The sequence below is a fragment of the Gavialis gangeticus genome, unplaced genomic scaffold (genome assembly GCF_001723915.1).
Source record: "Gavialis gangeticus isolate Ggan-Ray unplaced genomic scaffold, GavGan_comp1, whole genome shotgun sequence".
Lineage (NCBI taxonomy): Eukaryota > Metazoa > Chordata > Crocodylia > Gavialidae > Gavialis > Gavialis gangeticus.
In genome coordinates, this window is record NW_017729002.1 from 16,560,485 (window position 1) to 16,578,444 (window position 17,960).

The following is a 17,960-nucleotide window of genomic DNA, read 5'->3' on the forward strand; positions in this document are numbered from 1 at the left end:
TTCCATTCCAATATCCTGCCCTTAGACCTTCCTAACAGCAAGGATTCCCCAGACAGGGACATCTTCCTATGGTTCAACCCTGAAATGTGAAGCATGACTTGGACAGAGACCTTGCTGGAGGTAACCACCTTGATAACCAGTGCGTTAGATTTCAAAGAGGTGGGTATGTGAGGCTTTAGGGAACCTGCCTACATGCAGCTTGTAACTTCTGGTTAATATTATAAAGCTGTTAATTCAACAATTGCTTCATTTTAGAATACTTCTCTGGCAATGTCACTTGTGCTGACAAGGACTGGTATTCTCTTTTTTTTTGGTTGTCAAAGTAGCAATTTTGTAGCCATCTACAATGGTATTTGTGGCACTTATACACAGCTAGCCATTCTTTTCCTGCGCTACCCAATATTAGATGGAATGACTCCCCTCCTCCATCTAATATTGGGTATTCATGAGACAACTATGATCTTAGGCCTTAGATATCACTATGTGCCCATAAGAGGTGTGTGTACATGGCCAATGTATAGCCTTCCCTGTCTGTGCATGCAAATAATTATCTGTTTGTCCAGGAATAAAATGCTTACCTGAATATAAATGCTATGTAACTAAAAGCCTGCTACTTAGATGAGCAAAACAAAATGAAGTTCCATCCAAGCAACATGCCTAGCATGTATCTACTCTAGACTAAGGGCAAAGGAAAATATTTCACTTCACAGACTGTGCTTCAATAAGCATTAGGTATGCTGAGGAAGTTGGTTAAAGCCTAGGAGAATCAATTTATTAGGGTTGCCTAGTACGTGAGGTCACTTAGTAGCAGGTCTGTGGTTACTTGTTGGGACTGAAGGTCATGTGATGGGTATTGGAAGATTATAAAATGGCTGGGGCTGCTGTGAATCATTTTTTTATCAGCCAGCTATGAAGAAAGGTGCTGCAGGAGACTGATGAAGCAGAGAGAATCCCTACTTACTTGAACAGTGAGGACCCTAAAGAACTCCTCACATCAAGATGGGGGAGATTGTGTGGCACTGAGTCCAGGATGTTTGTTGTTTTCTAAATATGAGAACTCACTGGTGCTTAAGTAAAGAACAATGTTGCTTTAGAATTCTGTGCAAAGTCTGTGTGTGTCACATGTCACATCCCAGCCGCTTTCTACCCCAGAGTACCCACGTGGTTGGGAAAGGGCAAGTTTAAGTTACTGGGGGATCTTGAGGGTCAGTGATGATCTAGGGCACCTAAGACAGATAGGCTGCAAGGCTCCATTTCTGCTTTATGGGTAAAATACAAAGAGCTTTTGCCCAGGAAACCTGCAAGAGAGGCCAAAAAAGGCCTACTGAGGGCCAGGGAAGCTTAGAGTACATGAATCTGGAGGACTGGGGCCAATATGACAAGTGTCCATCTCGGGAATTTGACCACATCTGTGACAAGGTGCATCCAAAGCCTTCCCACTCTCCCAATGCAGCCATCGCTAGAGACTGTGGCAGAAATAAGTCATGTATTGTACTAAAACACCATCTCACAACCAATACTTTCAGCCCAGAAACAAATCACCTTCTCTTCTTCATTCTGAAGGCTGCTTAATTCATCTTGCATTCTTTTCAGTTCAGCAGCTAAGTCAGCTGAGATCCCCATGTTGGCTAAAAACAAATGAGAGACGCCAGAGCTTCATCTGCACTGAGAGTTTTAAGGACTTCTCCCACAGTTACTGTAGCCTCAGAGCCAAGGCTCTTCCCTTGTTCCCAATACACACAGGGACCCCTGGAGGTCAGGCTGGGGATGGGAGACAGGAGGGGCAGCAGGGCCTCACCTATATGATCCGCTTGCTCTTGGAGTTGGCTCTCCAGCTTGCTGACACGAGTCTCCAAGGCCTTGTGCTGCTCTGGAAGCTGGCTCAGCTTGCTTAGAGCCTCCCTGGCCATTTCCTGTTTGGACTCCAGGTTGTGCCCTTGTTCAGAGAGGCTCTGAAACAGAACACCCCAGAGGCTTTATAGCAGCTACCCCTGCAGAGAGCTCAGCCAAGCGGGTGAGAAACGGATGGGCAAGGGCAGCTGGGTCACAGATACAGAATCCCAGTTTTCTCTACATCTAATCAGGAGCCTAAGCTTTCTGTTGAGATTGACTTTTTCTAAGATATCAGCTCTATGATAGCCTTCTCTCCCTCAGAGAAAAGCACAACCCCCCTGATGTCCAGAATCAGAGCCCCACATGATCTGTGTCATTGTGAGAGTCAGAATAAAAGCCCTTACCGCATCCTGTGGGCTCCCACAGCAAAGCTGGATTCCCCCTTCAAAGAGTCATAGTAGACACACAATGGGACACATTCTTATTGCTCCTGAGATGCCTCTGCCCAGTACTTCCTTTTTTCTGTTCTAGCAAAGGTCCCCCATATGTGTAAGAACTTGTGCCAACCTTGTCAGCAAGAGACCTGAAGAGACAGCTCCATTGTACCAGGTCTGCCTGCTTGGGGAAAGAGCTCAGCTCTTCCTGCAAGTCACCCTGCAAACAGAAGAAGAAAAAAGCAGCTCTACATCAGAGGAGGACTTCATCTTCTTTTTGGAAAGGAGCACTGCACTTACACTGGAGTGGGAGAGTTGTAATCTAGGACAGAGAACAAAGAACTACCCCAAACCTTGCCAAGTCAGACCCAAACCAGTGCTGCAAGTCTGCAGTAACACCTGTCTACCAGGGATCAACCACCCCAGGCTGCAGCCAACCTGAGCTACCACCACAGTATAGGGAGGAAGGGACTTCAAGGGGTTATCTTGTTTTGTGCCCTACATCTGAGGCAGGACGTGCTTCTGGGAGATTGTCATCCTCATTTTCAGGTTCAAGAGCTTTGAAGGCAGAGCTAGCCCAAGGTTTTGCAAACTACATGACAGTAGAGCATTTAAACCAGTAATTCTCAACCTTTTTGGACTCAAGAGGTGCATCTACATGTGTGTCAGACTGAGCAGTTGTTACTGCACAGTCATTAAATACTTGCTTAAGCAAGTACTAAATGATTGTGCAATAACCACTGCTACTGCACGGTCCCAACACCTAATGTTTTTTTTCTGATGGTACTGAGCAGTAACATCAGAGTCACGGTTCATACTCGCCAATGCTATGTTGTCATAGCAATGAGCTACATTGCCATAACTCATCACTATAGAGACATAGTGTCTTGTGTAGATACACCCAAGATTCAAGACAGCCCTCAGAAAATGCCAAAGTTTTCACTTGTTTTTTGACTTCAGAAAAATAATAGAGAAAGTCTTCTGTAGCAAAGAATGAAGAAAGACCACAACAGGTCAGAATGTTTTTAAACCTGGATTTTTATTTGAAATCTCTGTGTTTATCTTGTGAATCATGTTTGTACCCTTAACAATAATAACATTTTTTGGCACCCCTGAAAGGATCTCAATGGACCCCAGGGTGATATGGCACCCTGGTTAAGAATTAGTAATTTAGGTACTTGGCAGTGGGGAAAGGCCAGAATGCTTGTCCTTACTCAGGGCCAAGACTGGAAGGGTGGCATGCAAGAGAGAGCAGTGAGGGCTGGGAACTGCAGAGACTCTTTCGTGGTGTGTGTGTGTGTGTGTGTGTGTGTCTGTGGGGATGATTGTCTCAGGGCAACATACAGAGGACTTGACATCCTAGTGCAGGCTGAGGTGCAGCATCTATACTGCAATGCCCCCTGTACTTGTATCTTAAGTCCAACCTCTGGGCACAGATTTCCAGGCAATATGCCAGCTGTGCCCTCCACAGTTCACTTATCACTGGGACTTTAAGCACAGTGCTATACATATTATTTTAAAAAAACATGCTAAAGGTAAGGCTGGCAGCCTGCTGTGCCCACTGTTGTCCTCAGTGCCCACTCAGGATGCCCAGTCTGTACTGGAGCAAGGCTGCTACCAGACTCCTGGAGGTCCCATAGCTCAGTGGGCTTGGAACTGACCAGAGACATTTTTAATGCTCCCATCCTGCCCTCTTCCCCCCCCACCCACCAAAACAGGACTCCTATGGAGGAGCTACCCAGAGAGAAACAGTCTTGATCCCAGTAGGAATCCTGCTCCCTGTCTAGGTCTGGGATCTAGCTTCCTAAGGAGTCCCCTGGGGTGAAGTGTGGGAGGCGAGTGCTGTGTCTGTTATGTATTCTTCAGCTACCAGCTGCTTGGCTTGTTTGCCGGCCAGTTTGTTCAATGTCTTCATCAACGACCTGGAAGATGACATAGAGTACACCCTCAGCAAGTCTGCAGATGACACCAAGCTGGGGGGGGGAGTAGATAGGTTGGAGGGTAGGGCTAGGATTCAGTAACCTAGACAAATTGGAGGATTGAGCCAAAAGGAATTTCATGAGGTTCAGCAAGGACAAGCACTAACTCCTGCACTTAAGATGGAATAATCCCATGCACCAGTACAGGCTGGGGGGTAACTGGCTGGGCAGCAGCTCTGCAGAAAAGGACCTGGGGTCACAGTGGACAATAAGCTGAATATGAGTTAGCAGTGTACCCTTGTTACCAAGAAGGCTAATGGGATATTGGGCTACATTGGTAGGTGTGTTGCCAGTAAGTCAGGGAAAGTTATTATTCTCCTCTATTCAGCACTGGTGAGGCCACATCTGGAGTAGTGTGTTCAATTTTGGGCCCCCCACTACAGAAAGGATGTGGATACATTGGAGAGGGTCCAGTGGAGGGCTACAAAAATGGTGAGGGGGCTGGGGGACATGACTTATGAGGAAAGCTTGAGGGAACTGGTCTTATTTAGTCTAGAGAAGAGGAGACTGAGAGGGGACTTAATAACAGCCTTCAACTACCTGAAGCGGGGCTTGAAAGAGGATGGATCTAGACTATTTTTACTGGTGGCTAATGACAGAACAAGGAACAATAGTCTCATGTTGCAGCGAGGGAAGTTTAAGTGAAATATTAGGAAGAATTTTCTCACTAGGTGGGTAATAAAACACTGGAACAGGTTACCCAGAGAGATGATGGAAGCTCCATCCTTAGAGGTTTTCAAGGCCCAGCTAAGCAAAGCTTTGGCTGAGACGATCCAGTTCAAGATGGTCCTAATTTGAGCAAGGAGTTGGACTAGATGACCTCCAGAAATCCTTTCCAACCCTAACTTCCTATGATTCTAGGCCAGCAAGTGCACAGGTAATATGGCTGCTCATGTGCAGAGAGGAAGACATCCCCACATCTGGGTGTGAAGGTATCTGAATTGACTGTGCCTAACTGACCAGACATGTCTCTTGCCTTTGTAAAGCAGGTTGAACTCTTGTTTTCCAGATAGCATCACTTACAACCACAGCTCCTCTTCTTGTTACTTACTCTGCAGGGGAGGTGGCTTTTCTTTGAATTAACCTGTCAGCAGAGATCCTCAGCTGGGGTGCAGTGGCAACATGTAGGGGGTGCACAGGGGTGCACATGCACCCCCTGAGAGTGCTGGTGCACCCCCTGTCAGCTAGCATTCCCGGGCAGGGAGAGCAGGTGAAAGCACTGGTGCCCCCCCTGAGAGTACCAGCCAGGGAGTGGGGACTCTCCCAGAAGTGTCAGTGGAGTGCCTGGAAATGTCAGTGGCACGCCACTGCCACTTGTGGGTCGGTGGAATTGGCTGGGGGGATACCCCCCCACCCCCAGGTCAGTGTGATCAGACACAGAGGACTGCCCCTGCAGTTGATGACTGGCCACTGGTGGGGGGGCAAGTGTCCCACATGACTCAGGAGGCACCAGATGGCCATGCTGGGGTCGATCAGCTTTGCCACACTGAAGTCAATGGAACCAACACAGCAGGATGATCTGGCCAGGTGTGTATCAGGATTTTCCTAGGCCTTGGGACACGTGTTTTCAGTGTCGGCTGTGCGCAGAACCCTCAGTGATTGTGACCAGTTACTACTGACTGTGGCGCTGAACTTACTGCATAAATAGGGCTCTTGAAATGCTGTACGATAGGGCCTGGGCTAAGCAATCCCTACCTGACTCCTCCTGACTGCTACCACACATGGTTTTGCCCTTTTGCTAGCAGTTTCTCTCCCCCTGGTCATGCCCCCACTCACCAATTTGTCCAGGATGGTCTGGATGAGCTGGCTGTGCCGATCCAGTAGTGCAAGCTGCTCACCTATTTCACCCATGCTGTCCTGTTGAACAAATGACATTGGAGTGAATTGCTGGCATGCAGAGTGCTTGAGCTGCTGGTGGCTTCCATCTAGCCCCACTCCCTAGCCTATGCTGGGAAGCATCACTCCAAACTGCACAGTTTAAAGTGCTTGTCTCCGTGCCCTTGGACTCAACTCCATCCTTCCACATAGCATGCACTGCAGCACTGTGGGGTGTAAACTGACTGCCTAGGGACTGAGAGGGACCAGAATCTCCAGCCTCCTATACATCATGTTAGTAGGGAGATGAGGGAGAGGTTCAGTTGCCCTGATGTTGGGGGGAAGAATCCTTTGAGGCCCAGCAGGAGCCCTTGGAAGCCCATGAAGACCTGTCTTGTCCTTGCTGTGACATCACTCCCACCCATCTACGCTCTATTTTTCTCTGCTTGAGGAAGCTGAGTGCCATGTGGGACCATATGGAGACCTGCTGGGTCACCCAGGAAGTGCACAATGGGGGTGGGGAATAAGCTGTCCTTCTGTGATGCCTTCACCAGGATAGCTTTCCCCTGGCACAGGCAGGCTACATACTTTGTGGAACTTGTCCTTCAAGAGTCTCAGCTCATTCTGGAAGGCGTCAACGGTGGTTTTCAGCGAGTAGATGTTGGTGAGCAGGTCTTGCAGAGTGTTCATAGCCTGAGGAGGTGAACAGGGCAAAAGAACATGAGCTGGAACCAGGTCACAATGCATTAGGTGTAACGAGGCATCTGGGTGCATAGGGGAGCTGTGACTTCACTCCCGGTACAACTGTGTGGCTGTGGCAGCAGCAGTTTTTTCCACTGCTCTAAGTCAGAGGCGGGGGTGGCTTCCCTGGTTGCCCCGCCCTAGGTGCTCTATTGCCCCAGTGAACAGGGAGACTGGAGAGAAACCAAGAGAGGTCCACCTGGCAGGAAGCCAAGCCTGACATTTTGTCAGGGATGCTTATTGGGCAGACTAGCCTGGGCCCAGTGCTGTCAGGGACTCTGAGCAGGCTGCCCAGCCTGGACCACATACTGCAGCAGCCACACCTGCAGTAAGCGCCAGCTAATGAACTCTGCCCCTGTTCAGGAGCAGCCAGCATCCTGATCGGCTGCTGTGTGCACCACCTGTCCATGTGGCACCAGTCCGGGTCTACAGGCCAGTCAGCAGTTCTGCTGTGCCAAGTGTGTAGAGACTGTATGTGACCCACGGAGCATGGTTCCCATGACTCCTAGTATGTCCAGCAAGTTTCAGTTGAAAGGCTTTGCAGAACTCTGGAAGGACACATGCACACTAAGGAATGGACACATGACACATTTACTCTTGAGTCAGAGGTGTAAGTATCCATACTGTGCCCTAGCCAGTGGCAGTGCACAGTGAAGGAGTGTGGCTAGAAGTTTGCTTATGCAAAGGATGTAGGGAAGATTTCACCTCGTTTTTTGTTGCTGATACATGTGTCAGGCAGCCAGCTGAACACCAATTTTTGGCAGCAAGAAAAGAAGGTGACATCTCCCTTGCAGCAGTGAGCCTCTGACCACTGCTTCTAACCCTATGTGCCACCACTGCTGCTCTGCTTTCCTCACTTCTGGAGCTGGAGCCAGAGCCACTGCAGGAAAGATGCAGAGTGTGAGGTAGGAGGATCGGGACAGGAGGGCAATAATATCAGTTGTTATATGGTAATTTCAGCTTCATGGGAACCTTGAAGCTTTTTTACACTGGCTAAGGGAGTATTTCTATAACAGAGCTACACAATAATCAATCCACCATGGACCTGACCCCTACATATCACAAGAGAAAGGGCACCTCCTGGACTCCATCTGAGGATCACAGCCCCTGGACCTGTATATAAACAGTTTCCACCTCCATGCCCACTTTGAGATTGCCAAAAAATAACAGCACTTTACTACCTGAGTCCTACAAAATGGAGAGCCACACTTGGACTGAAAAACAATGCTGCTATAATCATACAAAATGCTGATAAGGAGGGGGAGGGGTGCCACTGTTGTCATGGACAAAACAGCATATATACAGGAAGCCAAGAAGCAAATTTCATGGATTTTAGACATTAGGAGCTGGAAGGGACCTTGTGAGATCATCGAGTCCAGTCCCACTGCCAGAGGCAGAAAGTCTGCAGGGATCAAATGGTCCCAGCGAGGTAAGCATTCAAACGCCTTTTGAATGAGTCCAGAGTGCTTGCACCACCTCTGGGTGGAGTCTGTTCCAGACTCTGAACACTCAGACTGTAAATAAGTTTGTCCTTATACTGAGTCTAAATTGGCCTTCTAGAAGTTTGTGCCCATTAGACCTAGTTATCCCTTGGGGAGCCCTGGTAAACAACTTATCTCCCAGATCCTGATGCAGCCCCCTTATATACTTATAGGCATGAATGCCACATGCTCCCGGAGGCTGTGGGGGCATGAAGAGCTCCTGCAGCCGGCAGTGGCAGTGTCAGCGGCAGGAGCGTGGCAGTGGTGAGTGGGGAGCTCCTGCAGGCAGCTGCAGTGGTGTTAACAGCGGGGGATGGGGAGGGGTGGTGAGTGCCGTTGGTGGCTCATGTTCCTCTTGTGGTCAATCATGACCCCCAAGTCTCTTTTGGCTGTGGTGCTAGTGAGCATAGCACTGCCGAGCCTATAAGTATGATGCTGTTTTTTTCTCCCAAGGTGGAGTACCCTGCATTTCTGTATGTTGAGTGCCATCAGGTTTTGCTCCACCCACTTTGCAAGCGTGTCCAAGTTGGCCTGTATTCCCAGCCTGTCCTCCAGTGTGACCACCTTCCCCCATAGTTTAGTGTCATCCGTGAACTTTGCTAGTCCTCATCTGACGCCCGAATCCAGATCATTAATGAAGATATTGAAGAGTACCAGCCCAAGCACTGAGCCCTGGGGGACTCCACTGGTAACCCTGTGCCACATTGATTTGTTCCTATCAACTAGTACTCTTTGGGTCTGACCCCAAAGCCAGTTCCCCAGCCATTGGACCATGAGATGGTTGAGGCCACAGTTCCCCAGCTTGGTCATGAGGACATCATGGGAGGCCAAGTCAAAGGCTTTCTTTAAATCCAGATAAATGACATCAACTTTGTCTCCCTTTCCAACAAGGGGTTTTAGAAATGCCTGACCAAGGACCCTATGGCACAATACCAGGAGGAATTAATCAGCCTCTTAAGGACATTACTTCTGGAAACACAGGAGAGGATTTCTGATTCTGCCTCCCTGGAATCCAGGCTAGGCAACTTTTGCCTACAACCCCAAATCCACAAACCTGGCAACCCAGAATGCATATTGTTTCTGGCATTGGCACCATCATGGAGGGAGTTTCTAGTTATGTGGATGCTATCCTATTCTCGTATGCCATGGGAGCTGTCAGCTATTTGAAGAGCATCACAGATTTGCTAAAGAAACTGGGCTCCACTGACAGCAAACACCCTATTAGCTACCATGGATGTCACATATCTATACATTAGCATCCCCTACGATGATGGATTACAAGCCATAAGGAACATTATCCCTGATGAGGACACTGCTTCTGTTTCCATCACACTCTCCTCTCACAGTTATTTCAGATTTGATGATTCCCTATACCTACAAATGAACAGCACTGGCTGTTCATACATATGCCCCACCCTGCTCCCAGTGTGCCAATATATTTATGACAGACCTTGAAATCTGCTTTCTCCATGGCTACCCTGTCATCCTTCTTGTTCATTTGAGGTACATAAACGACATCTTCACTGCACTGACGCATGAGAAGAAATATCTAGAGAAATTTCACCAAGACTTGAAAAATTTCCACCCCTCCATCAAATTGACTCTGAAATATTCCACCCAGAAAATTCATTTCTGGGACACCATCATGAAACTTTGCAATGGTCACATCACCACCACATTGTTTTGGAAACCAACTGACCACCACAGCTACCTCCGCACCATTATCTTTCATCCTAAGCATACCACAAGATCCATCATCTACAGCCAAATTCTCTGTTATAACCTTATCTGCTCTGATCCCACCAACTGGGATGCACACTTTAGGATCTGAAATAGGGATTCCTATACTTACAATACAATCTCAAAACCACAGCCATTCAAATCTACAGAGCCAGACTCAAACCCCACTCTGACTTGCTACAATATCAATCTTATGACAAAGACAGCAAAAGTTCTCCTGTTTACACCTACAGCTCCCAGCTTTAACACCTTAGACACATAAATGACCTCCAACCCCTCCTGGAAAATAATGCCTTGGGAGACAAGCTTGTTCTGGTTTACAGACAACCCCCACTGCCAAATTTCCAGCCCCATAGGGAATCCCACAGACTGGATGATTTGGTGATGTGTGCCAGATCTGGCCCATAGGCTGGGGTTGAGCACCCCTGAAGTAGGCTATTACCCATGAAAGTGTATGCGTTTCTGAACAGGTGCCACCTTGCCCTGCCTTCTGCTTGGCTTCAGACTAACATGGCCAACTACCTTTCTTTGCTCATAAAATCAGGTCACAGAATATTAATCATATAATCACAGAATATTAGAGTTAAAAGCGCCCTCAAGAGGTCATGTAGTCCAGGGTTGGGGGGGCAGCAGACTGCTGGTCAGGAATGAGGGGCACCCCCAGCTCACTGCTTCCTCCTCTGCCCCTGCCCGAACTGAGGCAGGGCCCTGCCCTGGGGTACCATGATGCCCCCCTTCCCCTCCGGTGCCTTGGTGGTTGCCCTCACTGCCCACTCCTAAGACTGGCTCTGCCTGCAGGTCATGTTGGTAGGGCTGACAGTGGCAGAGCAGGGAGGGTGCTAGTCTCTCTGGCAGAGCTGGAGGGCCTGTGGTTTGGGAGTGAGGGGCACCTGCATATCAGGACTGCTCAGCATCACAAAGCAGCAGGGGGGACAGCAACAGCTAGACTTGTGATCTGGTGAGCAAAGGGAGCAGGGGGAGCTTTGATTTTCCATGATAAAAAACCCAAAGTCAAACACCGAAATATATAGTTATTTAGAATTTATTTTATTATAATGATTGAGGCACTTGTAGGCTTCCAAATTGCTTTAAAATTGTAAATATATGAATAAAATATTGTGTTCAATTGATACCTTTCATTTTAATCATGGAAAATGTGGATTTTGGGGGTTTCAATTAGAGAATTTTAGAGTTTTAAACAGAGAAAACCAGGATCCCTGGTCATCACATTCTACAAACTAGAGAAGAAGCCCTCCTAGTTTCTCTGAACCATGGGTGCATATTCAGGTTATTTGCCAATGTGATTCTGTGGCTTCACTGCTCTTGGTGTCCATGATAGCAAGACTGCAGCTGGCACAGCTGGAACAAAATAGGCCATGTGTTGAAACATACCCATGGTCAGGTCAAGTCTGGGAGAAGCCTGAGTTAGCTTTTGCCAGTTGACACTATGCTGAGCCCACCACTCATCATGCTAACCAATACTATCTCATTGGGTCCTTGGACGACTCCATCTGTTATCTATTGTCTTACTTTTGGATTATAATGTCTTTGGGGTAGGGACTGTTATGTTGTTCTGAATTTGTGCAGTGCCCAGCACAGTGGTGCCTAGGGCCTTGATGAGGTTATGGAATGACAAATAGGGGCAAACACAATATACCCTGCTCACACCATGCTTGGAGTCTCATGTTACTAGGAAATGTTAATACAGTTAAATGGTGATGCACTTTAGAACAGTGACCAGTTTGTTCTAGGCAGGGCAAAGGAACCTCACTAGAGCTGCTGACAAAGGTCAGGCAGTTGTGCAGGGGTCACCCTGTAAAGAGGGTTAGGGACCCCAGACCTACAGCAAGCAGGGTCAAGGGGTCCAGTGAAAGAGGCAGGGCCAAGGATGCTGAGCAGGTTGAAGGCGCCATAGAGGCCAAGGAAGCTGAGAGACTGGAAATTAATACAGGACCAGAGGGTCTAATGAAGGAGTGAGATCTGTGAGGCATGGATGAGGCTTATGGGGGTGGCTGGAAGCTATGATTAATGTCCCTTAGGTAATTTACTGCCCTATGGCCTAGATAGGGCCAGTAGGGCCACAAGACTTGTCTGAAGGGCAGTGTAAGAGCTAATGGGATGCATAGTTGTTGTGATATTAGACTGTAGGTCCAGAGGGAGATGAACAGAACCAAGCATCCAATATTCAGGAGCACTCCAGAACTCAGAGGCAGCCTCCTACATTATATACATCAAGGCATGGCAGGAAATAGAGCGAGGGCGTACACTGAGAAGCTGGAGTGGGAACTGGATTAGCATGGCCACTAGGGCAGCATGGCCATCAGGGGCTGGTCCTGCCATTTTCATACAGTGACAGTCATGGGACATTTTATTACCTAAGTCCAGGCTTCAACTCCAGGCTCCTTGTTAGTCCCTCAAAGTTAAGAGTTTCTGTTGATGCTTTGGATGTTGGCTGCACTGGCGGCTAAGGCAGCCAGACCAGCACATATTAGGGGCTATATTATGACCTTAGAGATCAAGTGGCCCACCCTGCCACACCATGCTGGCATCCCTGCGCTGTGCAGGATCCCTGCATCTCCCTTAAACCCTCCAATTGTGGATTTCTTCTGTCCTATGGGCTATCCATCTCCTTCCCTCAGGGGTAGAGGTAGGAAGCAGAAGCTGGAGGAGGGAGCAAAGTCTGCACTGGGACCACAAGAGCTGCAGGGTAGCCCCTAGGGACCCACAGGTTGCCAGTTGTACAGCCTTGCTATATCCAACTGACCCTGCAAGAGGTTTAATAAAAGTGAATGTAAAGGCCTTGGAGCTGGGTTTTTAATCAGCTGTGGCTTGACAGTCATTTCTGAATAGCTATCAGTAAAACTATCTATCAGTTATATCTGTTGTGCAGTGAAACTCAACCCACTGCTAATCCAGCACTGGCTCAGTCTAGAATAGGGGTGTCAAACATGCCTAAAATAGGGGTGTTAGACTATGGCTGGATGCAGCCTGAAGTTCTGTTCCATCTGGCCCACTGAGCTATTGAAAGTTGGGGCAGGGGCAGGGGGATGGGGCCTGCCATAGAGTTGGGGCCCCTGGGCTGTGATGGACATGGCCATTGGCAGCAGGGGGATGAGTGAAGGCTGTGCTGATATCGCTGTTTGCCCTGTGGCTGCCTTTGGTTCTGTTACCACTCCAGGTCCCCAGTGCCACTGCCAGACCTGCTGCAGTCACTGTTGGATCCAGTGCCATTGCAGCTGCTGGTCCTGCAGACCGACCCAGGAGAAGACTCCAAGTCCAAATGCAGCCCATGGCCCAGGAGGGTTTGACACCCCTGATCTAGAATAATAACATTAAAAGACAAGATGACTAATTTCTCACATTACATTTTGCCTCTGATCATTCTCCTTGCCAGTTCATGGTTTCTCACTTAATGTCCAGCCATAAGTGTTGCGTGGTGGTGCTGTTTGTTGATACACAGCAACAGTGCTTCAGCTCAGAGGTGGCTGCACTTCAGCTGAGAGGGACACACATTCTCTGTTTCCTTTTTTGCCTTATGGACTGCTATGATTATTAGTCAGGTTTATAATGTCTGTGAAGCAGAAGATGGGCCTTCAGATGAGAGTGACTAAGGACATTCTGAGTGCTGTTAGTTATCCCTGGGAGCACATTTATTGCTATGATTTGTGGCTGCTGGTGGTACCTGTTGATGGTACTGCTGCTCTTACCATAAAAAAGCCAAGCTCAAAGGAAATTAAATCCAGGGGCGATGTGTAGGGGGTGCACACAGATGCACGTGCACCCTCTGATCACAGTGGTACCCCCCCTACAAAAAGATGCCTACACTGTCGGTGGCACCTGCGGGCAGTTGCCGCTTGCCACCCCACTGCCACCAGTGCTGGCGGAGTCTGCAGGTGGTCTGAGATGACCACTGGCCATTGCCAATGCTGCTGGAGGCATCTGTGTTTGGTTGCTGACACCTGTTTGGCACTTGGCACCCCCATCCCGCCACCAACAGCGCCGGTGGTGTCTGCAGGAGATACCACTTACCGCCACCACACTCCTGCTGCCGTCACCATGCTCCTGCCGCTGCTGTGCCCCCGAGCCACCGGGGGGCACACATTGTTCATGTCTAAAACAGCCATAAATCCTTGCAATTGGGTCAGGTGACACTATTTCAGTCCATATCATCCACTGCCCACCCTGCACCTTGTGTAATCCTTTATAACCATGTGGAGTGAGGGTAAGTGGCCACAACAGCCGGTCTGATGTGGCCACTTTTTCCATTCAGTTTCTCTGCCGTCACAGGACCACAGAACATCAGGCCTTGTGGCTGTTGACCCTACATAGTGACTCATCGGGAGGATCTGGAATCCTAGTGATGACTGGTATTATTGCAGTGTGCTGCAGAGTGCCCAGGAGGGGAATTACAAGAGGCATTCTGCCAGGTCTGCCAAGGACTTGACCCTGTTCATGACTGAAATGGGGTTAATTGGAAGCAGAACAGGGTCTCCACTGAGTTATTGCCCATTAAGAATGGGCATGGCAAGAGCCTAGGCCAGGTCATCAATAACTGGTCCCCAATGCTGGGGATCCCATCATCTTGCTCTAAGACAATAAATTGTTTCAGGAAGACTTACCTTCCCATAGGATTACTCTTTAATGGAGTTTGATCCTGCCTACATGAACTGGACCATATGATGCTATCTTCTGCTTACCTGAACTGGCCCTGGCCAGTTTTCTAGAGGGTTCCCCCTAGTCCTAAGCCTGATGCTTACCTCCCACCTGTGCTCTCAGGGCCCTTTGGAAGCCAGCCCCCATGTGGCTGTAGGCAGCATGATCTCCACCAGCAGAGGGGTTTGGCCCTGACACACCAGATGGAAAGGAAGCGGGAGTTTTCCTACAGCAGGGTTTCTCACCTTTGTCATTCCTTCTTCATTCATTTCCATCTTCTTCTTCAGCTGCATCATTTGCCACATGTCCTCAGCTGGCTTGTTGAAGGATTGGCTCCTGGTCAGCAGTTCTGCTGTGGAAGGGGTGTCATTCAAGTGAATCAGCTGGCTTTCAATCCTCCCCAGCCTCTGCTGCATCTGGTGGAAGAGTGAGCTGGATTTCCCCTCCACATCAGCCTGCTGCATGGGCCCCTTTTTCAGTGTTAAGCCAGAGGAAGGTTTGAGGAAATCCTTCTCCTCCTCCAAGATCTCCTTCCTGATGTCCTGGAGCTGGAGGTGCTCCAGAATGCTGTGCAGCAGAATGTGCAGGGCATTGAAGTTGACATTGCCCACCTCAGGTGTGCCAATCGCAATGTTCGCCAGCTCCGAAAATGTAAGGGAGAAACTCATCTTTCTTTTCGTCTCCAGCCTTGAGAGACCAGTAGCTGTGAGCACTGAGGTGGCCTCAACACAATGAAGTTAGTTCCAAGGTATAGTCGTCTTAGGGATCTATAATAACACACTCTGATAGGCTTAAAATTAGGAAGTCACAGGCATGAGCATGTGATTGGCTCACCATGGCATCAGTCTGCTTGGGGTTCTGCTTGGAAAGTTACTGCTGGTTGCTAGGATACCAAGGAACTGGCCAAGATCTGAAAAAAGACAGACAGCTTAAGGACTGTGCAAAGAATGAGTGAGTCACTCAGCTGTTTGGACTTGTATCAGGGCCAGCGCAGGAGTACAGCAGAATCCAACAGAGGAACATGGGCATTTTCCCTTGGAAGCAAAAGAGCCCAGCAGTGGAGAGCCAGCAGCAACAGTGACTGGTTACCTGGTGATCGTTGTGGACGTTCCATGAACTCCCTGTCGTGCCCAGGACTACTCAGCTCGTGGGCATGGAATGAAACCACTGGCAAAGGAGACTCTGTGGAACACCCTGTGATATACTTCATAGAAGCAGCATCCCTCCCAGGGGCATGACTGCCAGAACTACCCCTGGTAGTGGCAGCTAGCACTGTTTTTCTGCCTTCCTCTGTCCTGTGAAGATAACTTCAGGTCCCTGGCAGCCAAAAACATCTGTATACTCAGAGTCTGCCTGGCATCCTGAGCACATTTACAGACACTGGGATCTTCTGCTGGGTTTTTACCACTGTTCAGATTCTGGCAACCTGAGACAGCTGCCAGCCAGTTTAGCCAGTGAAACTGCAGCAGACTGACTGAGAGCAGCCACTCCTCTCCACCTGCCATCATCTAGCCCTACATCACACACAGAGCAGGGTGGTCCCCTGAGCCAGAAAGGAGGGGACTGCTTGCATTACCATGATGGGTCAATGAATCCCACTCTATGTGGATAAAAGTGATGAATGCTTCATGATGACAAGCACAAGGAACACCTCTGGACCAGCTCCTGCAGTCAGCTACCTCTGTGTACTTCTCAAGTAACTCTAGTGACTTCATTGGAGTTACCACATATAGGACGTGTCCACACATTGCAGTACAGTGACATTGCTATGGTGCCATGCTTAGTCTTCCTTTAGGAGCACACCACTATGGTGATGTAGCTGCCGATCATGTGTAGTAGACCCACATGATCGCTATGTTGTCATAGCACTCTGTATGGGAATGTAGCATGTCGCTATGTTGCTGTAGGGCAACACGTAGACACATCCATAGAGTAACTCCTTTTGAGTCAAAAGGTACTCACATTTATGCAGATGTAACTAAAAGCAGAATCGGGTCCACTGTCATGACCTAAACCACAGCACTTGCTTGCTTGTATTTTGAGCTCTGTGTGGCCCCTACTCCAAAATATAAACCTACCTATACTCTGTTGCCTTTACAAAGCAGCTTTAGATCTGAGTTAACTGGCCTGCTGATCTGTAGTTCTGGTGATTCTGCCACAGGAGAACCATGAAAAAGATATTGGCAAGTCCCAATACATGAGGTGCCATGTACCCAGGTATTTCTAAACCTATTTGAATATGAAGAAATTAAGTGACCCATCTGGTTTGTTGTTTGTTTGGGTTTTGGTTTTTTGGGTTTTTTTGTTGTTTTTTTTTCTTTTTTTGGGGGGGGGGTGGTGGTTTCTGCACAAACAGTAACATTCCAGGTAATTCCCTTGTGCTGGCTCTAGATGACACTGTAGTAAACACACCTGTGCCCTGGAAAATGAGTGATTCCATTATTTTAGGACAGTCCCTGGCAGATTTAGGTTTGTTAGAGATAGTATTTGTTTAGCCCACAGAGTCTTGACCACAGTAGGCTGGGTTAGTTGTTCAGCCCAGAAGACAAACTAGCACTTGTGCTTTTGTTGGTTAATTGCTTCTACTCTGTCAATTCATTTATCTCACCCACTGGTTCTGCTTTGTCTTTAGACTGTTACTTCTTTGGGGAATTAACTCTCATTTGCCACCTGCATGTAAAGCCCTTGGCACAAGTGTGCTTTGACCTGCCTGCCTCCTGCTGCTACCACAATGAAATGTAAAATGATAATGATCATAGTTACTGCTTCTTGCCTTGCCCACAATTTTGTTGCAGTTTACAAAGGAAATGTTAAAGATGAGCTTTCAGAGAGAAAAAAACATCTGGATTTTACAAAAGTAAGGAGAAAGTCATGTTTTGAATAGCTGTGAGATCTCCTCATGAAGCTGCCTTTTGTTCCACACAAGCAATCTAAGCAAGCAAAGAGAAAAAGCAGGGAAATGAGCTGAGAAAAGCTGTGACTTTTTTTATAGAGCAGTGAAAATTAGGACAGCAAAAGGGCTGCTGGAAGATCTGCTTGTTGCTGTTAACTTGAAGCAGTTAGTTCATCCAAGTAACTCTCCCTCCAGTTCCGTAGAACACTGACACCCTTATATTGCCCGTTAATATGTAATGAGATCTTCAGGGACTTGAATAAAAGATGAAGCTACAGGCAAAAGTTCCAGGGCTGTTATGAAAGATCTTTAATTATTTTATTCTAAGAAGGATTAATTTTCATTTCTGGAGAGAACTGGCAATTATTTCCAGCTGAAGAACAAAGTCTAT

The 17,960-nt window shown here is 48.1% G+C and overlaps 1 protein-coding gene across 1 annotated transcript in view; it reads right to left on the minus strand.

The window, feature by feature from the left end:
• The window catches only part of CUNH16orf96 (chromosome unknown C16orf96 homolog), a 31,940-nt gene extending 16,093 nt beyond the window's left edge, over positions 1 to 15,847 (minus strand). Inside the window, exons 1-6 of the mRNA XM_019507538.1 lie at positions 14,922 to 15,847; positions 6,650 to 6,754; positions 6,023 to 6,103; positions 2,401 to 2,487; positions 1,799 to 1,952; positions 1,543 to 1,628 (exon numbers count right to left, since the gene is read on the minus strand). Coding sequence (XP_019363083.1) covers positions 1,543 to 1,628; positions 1,799 to 1,952; positions 2,401 to 2,487; positions 6,023 to 6,103; positions 6,650 to 6,754; positions 14,922 to 15,344 — 936 coding nt within the window. The 5' untranslated portion in view covers positions 15,345 to 15,847. The remainder of the gene's footprint in view (positions 1 to 1,542; positions 1,629 to 1,798; positions 1,953 to 2,400; positions 2,488 to 6,022; positions 6,104 to 6,649; positions 6,755 to 14,921) is intronic.
• Between the last annotated feature and the right edge of the window lie 2,113 nt (positions 15,848 to 17,960).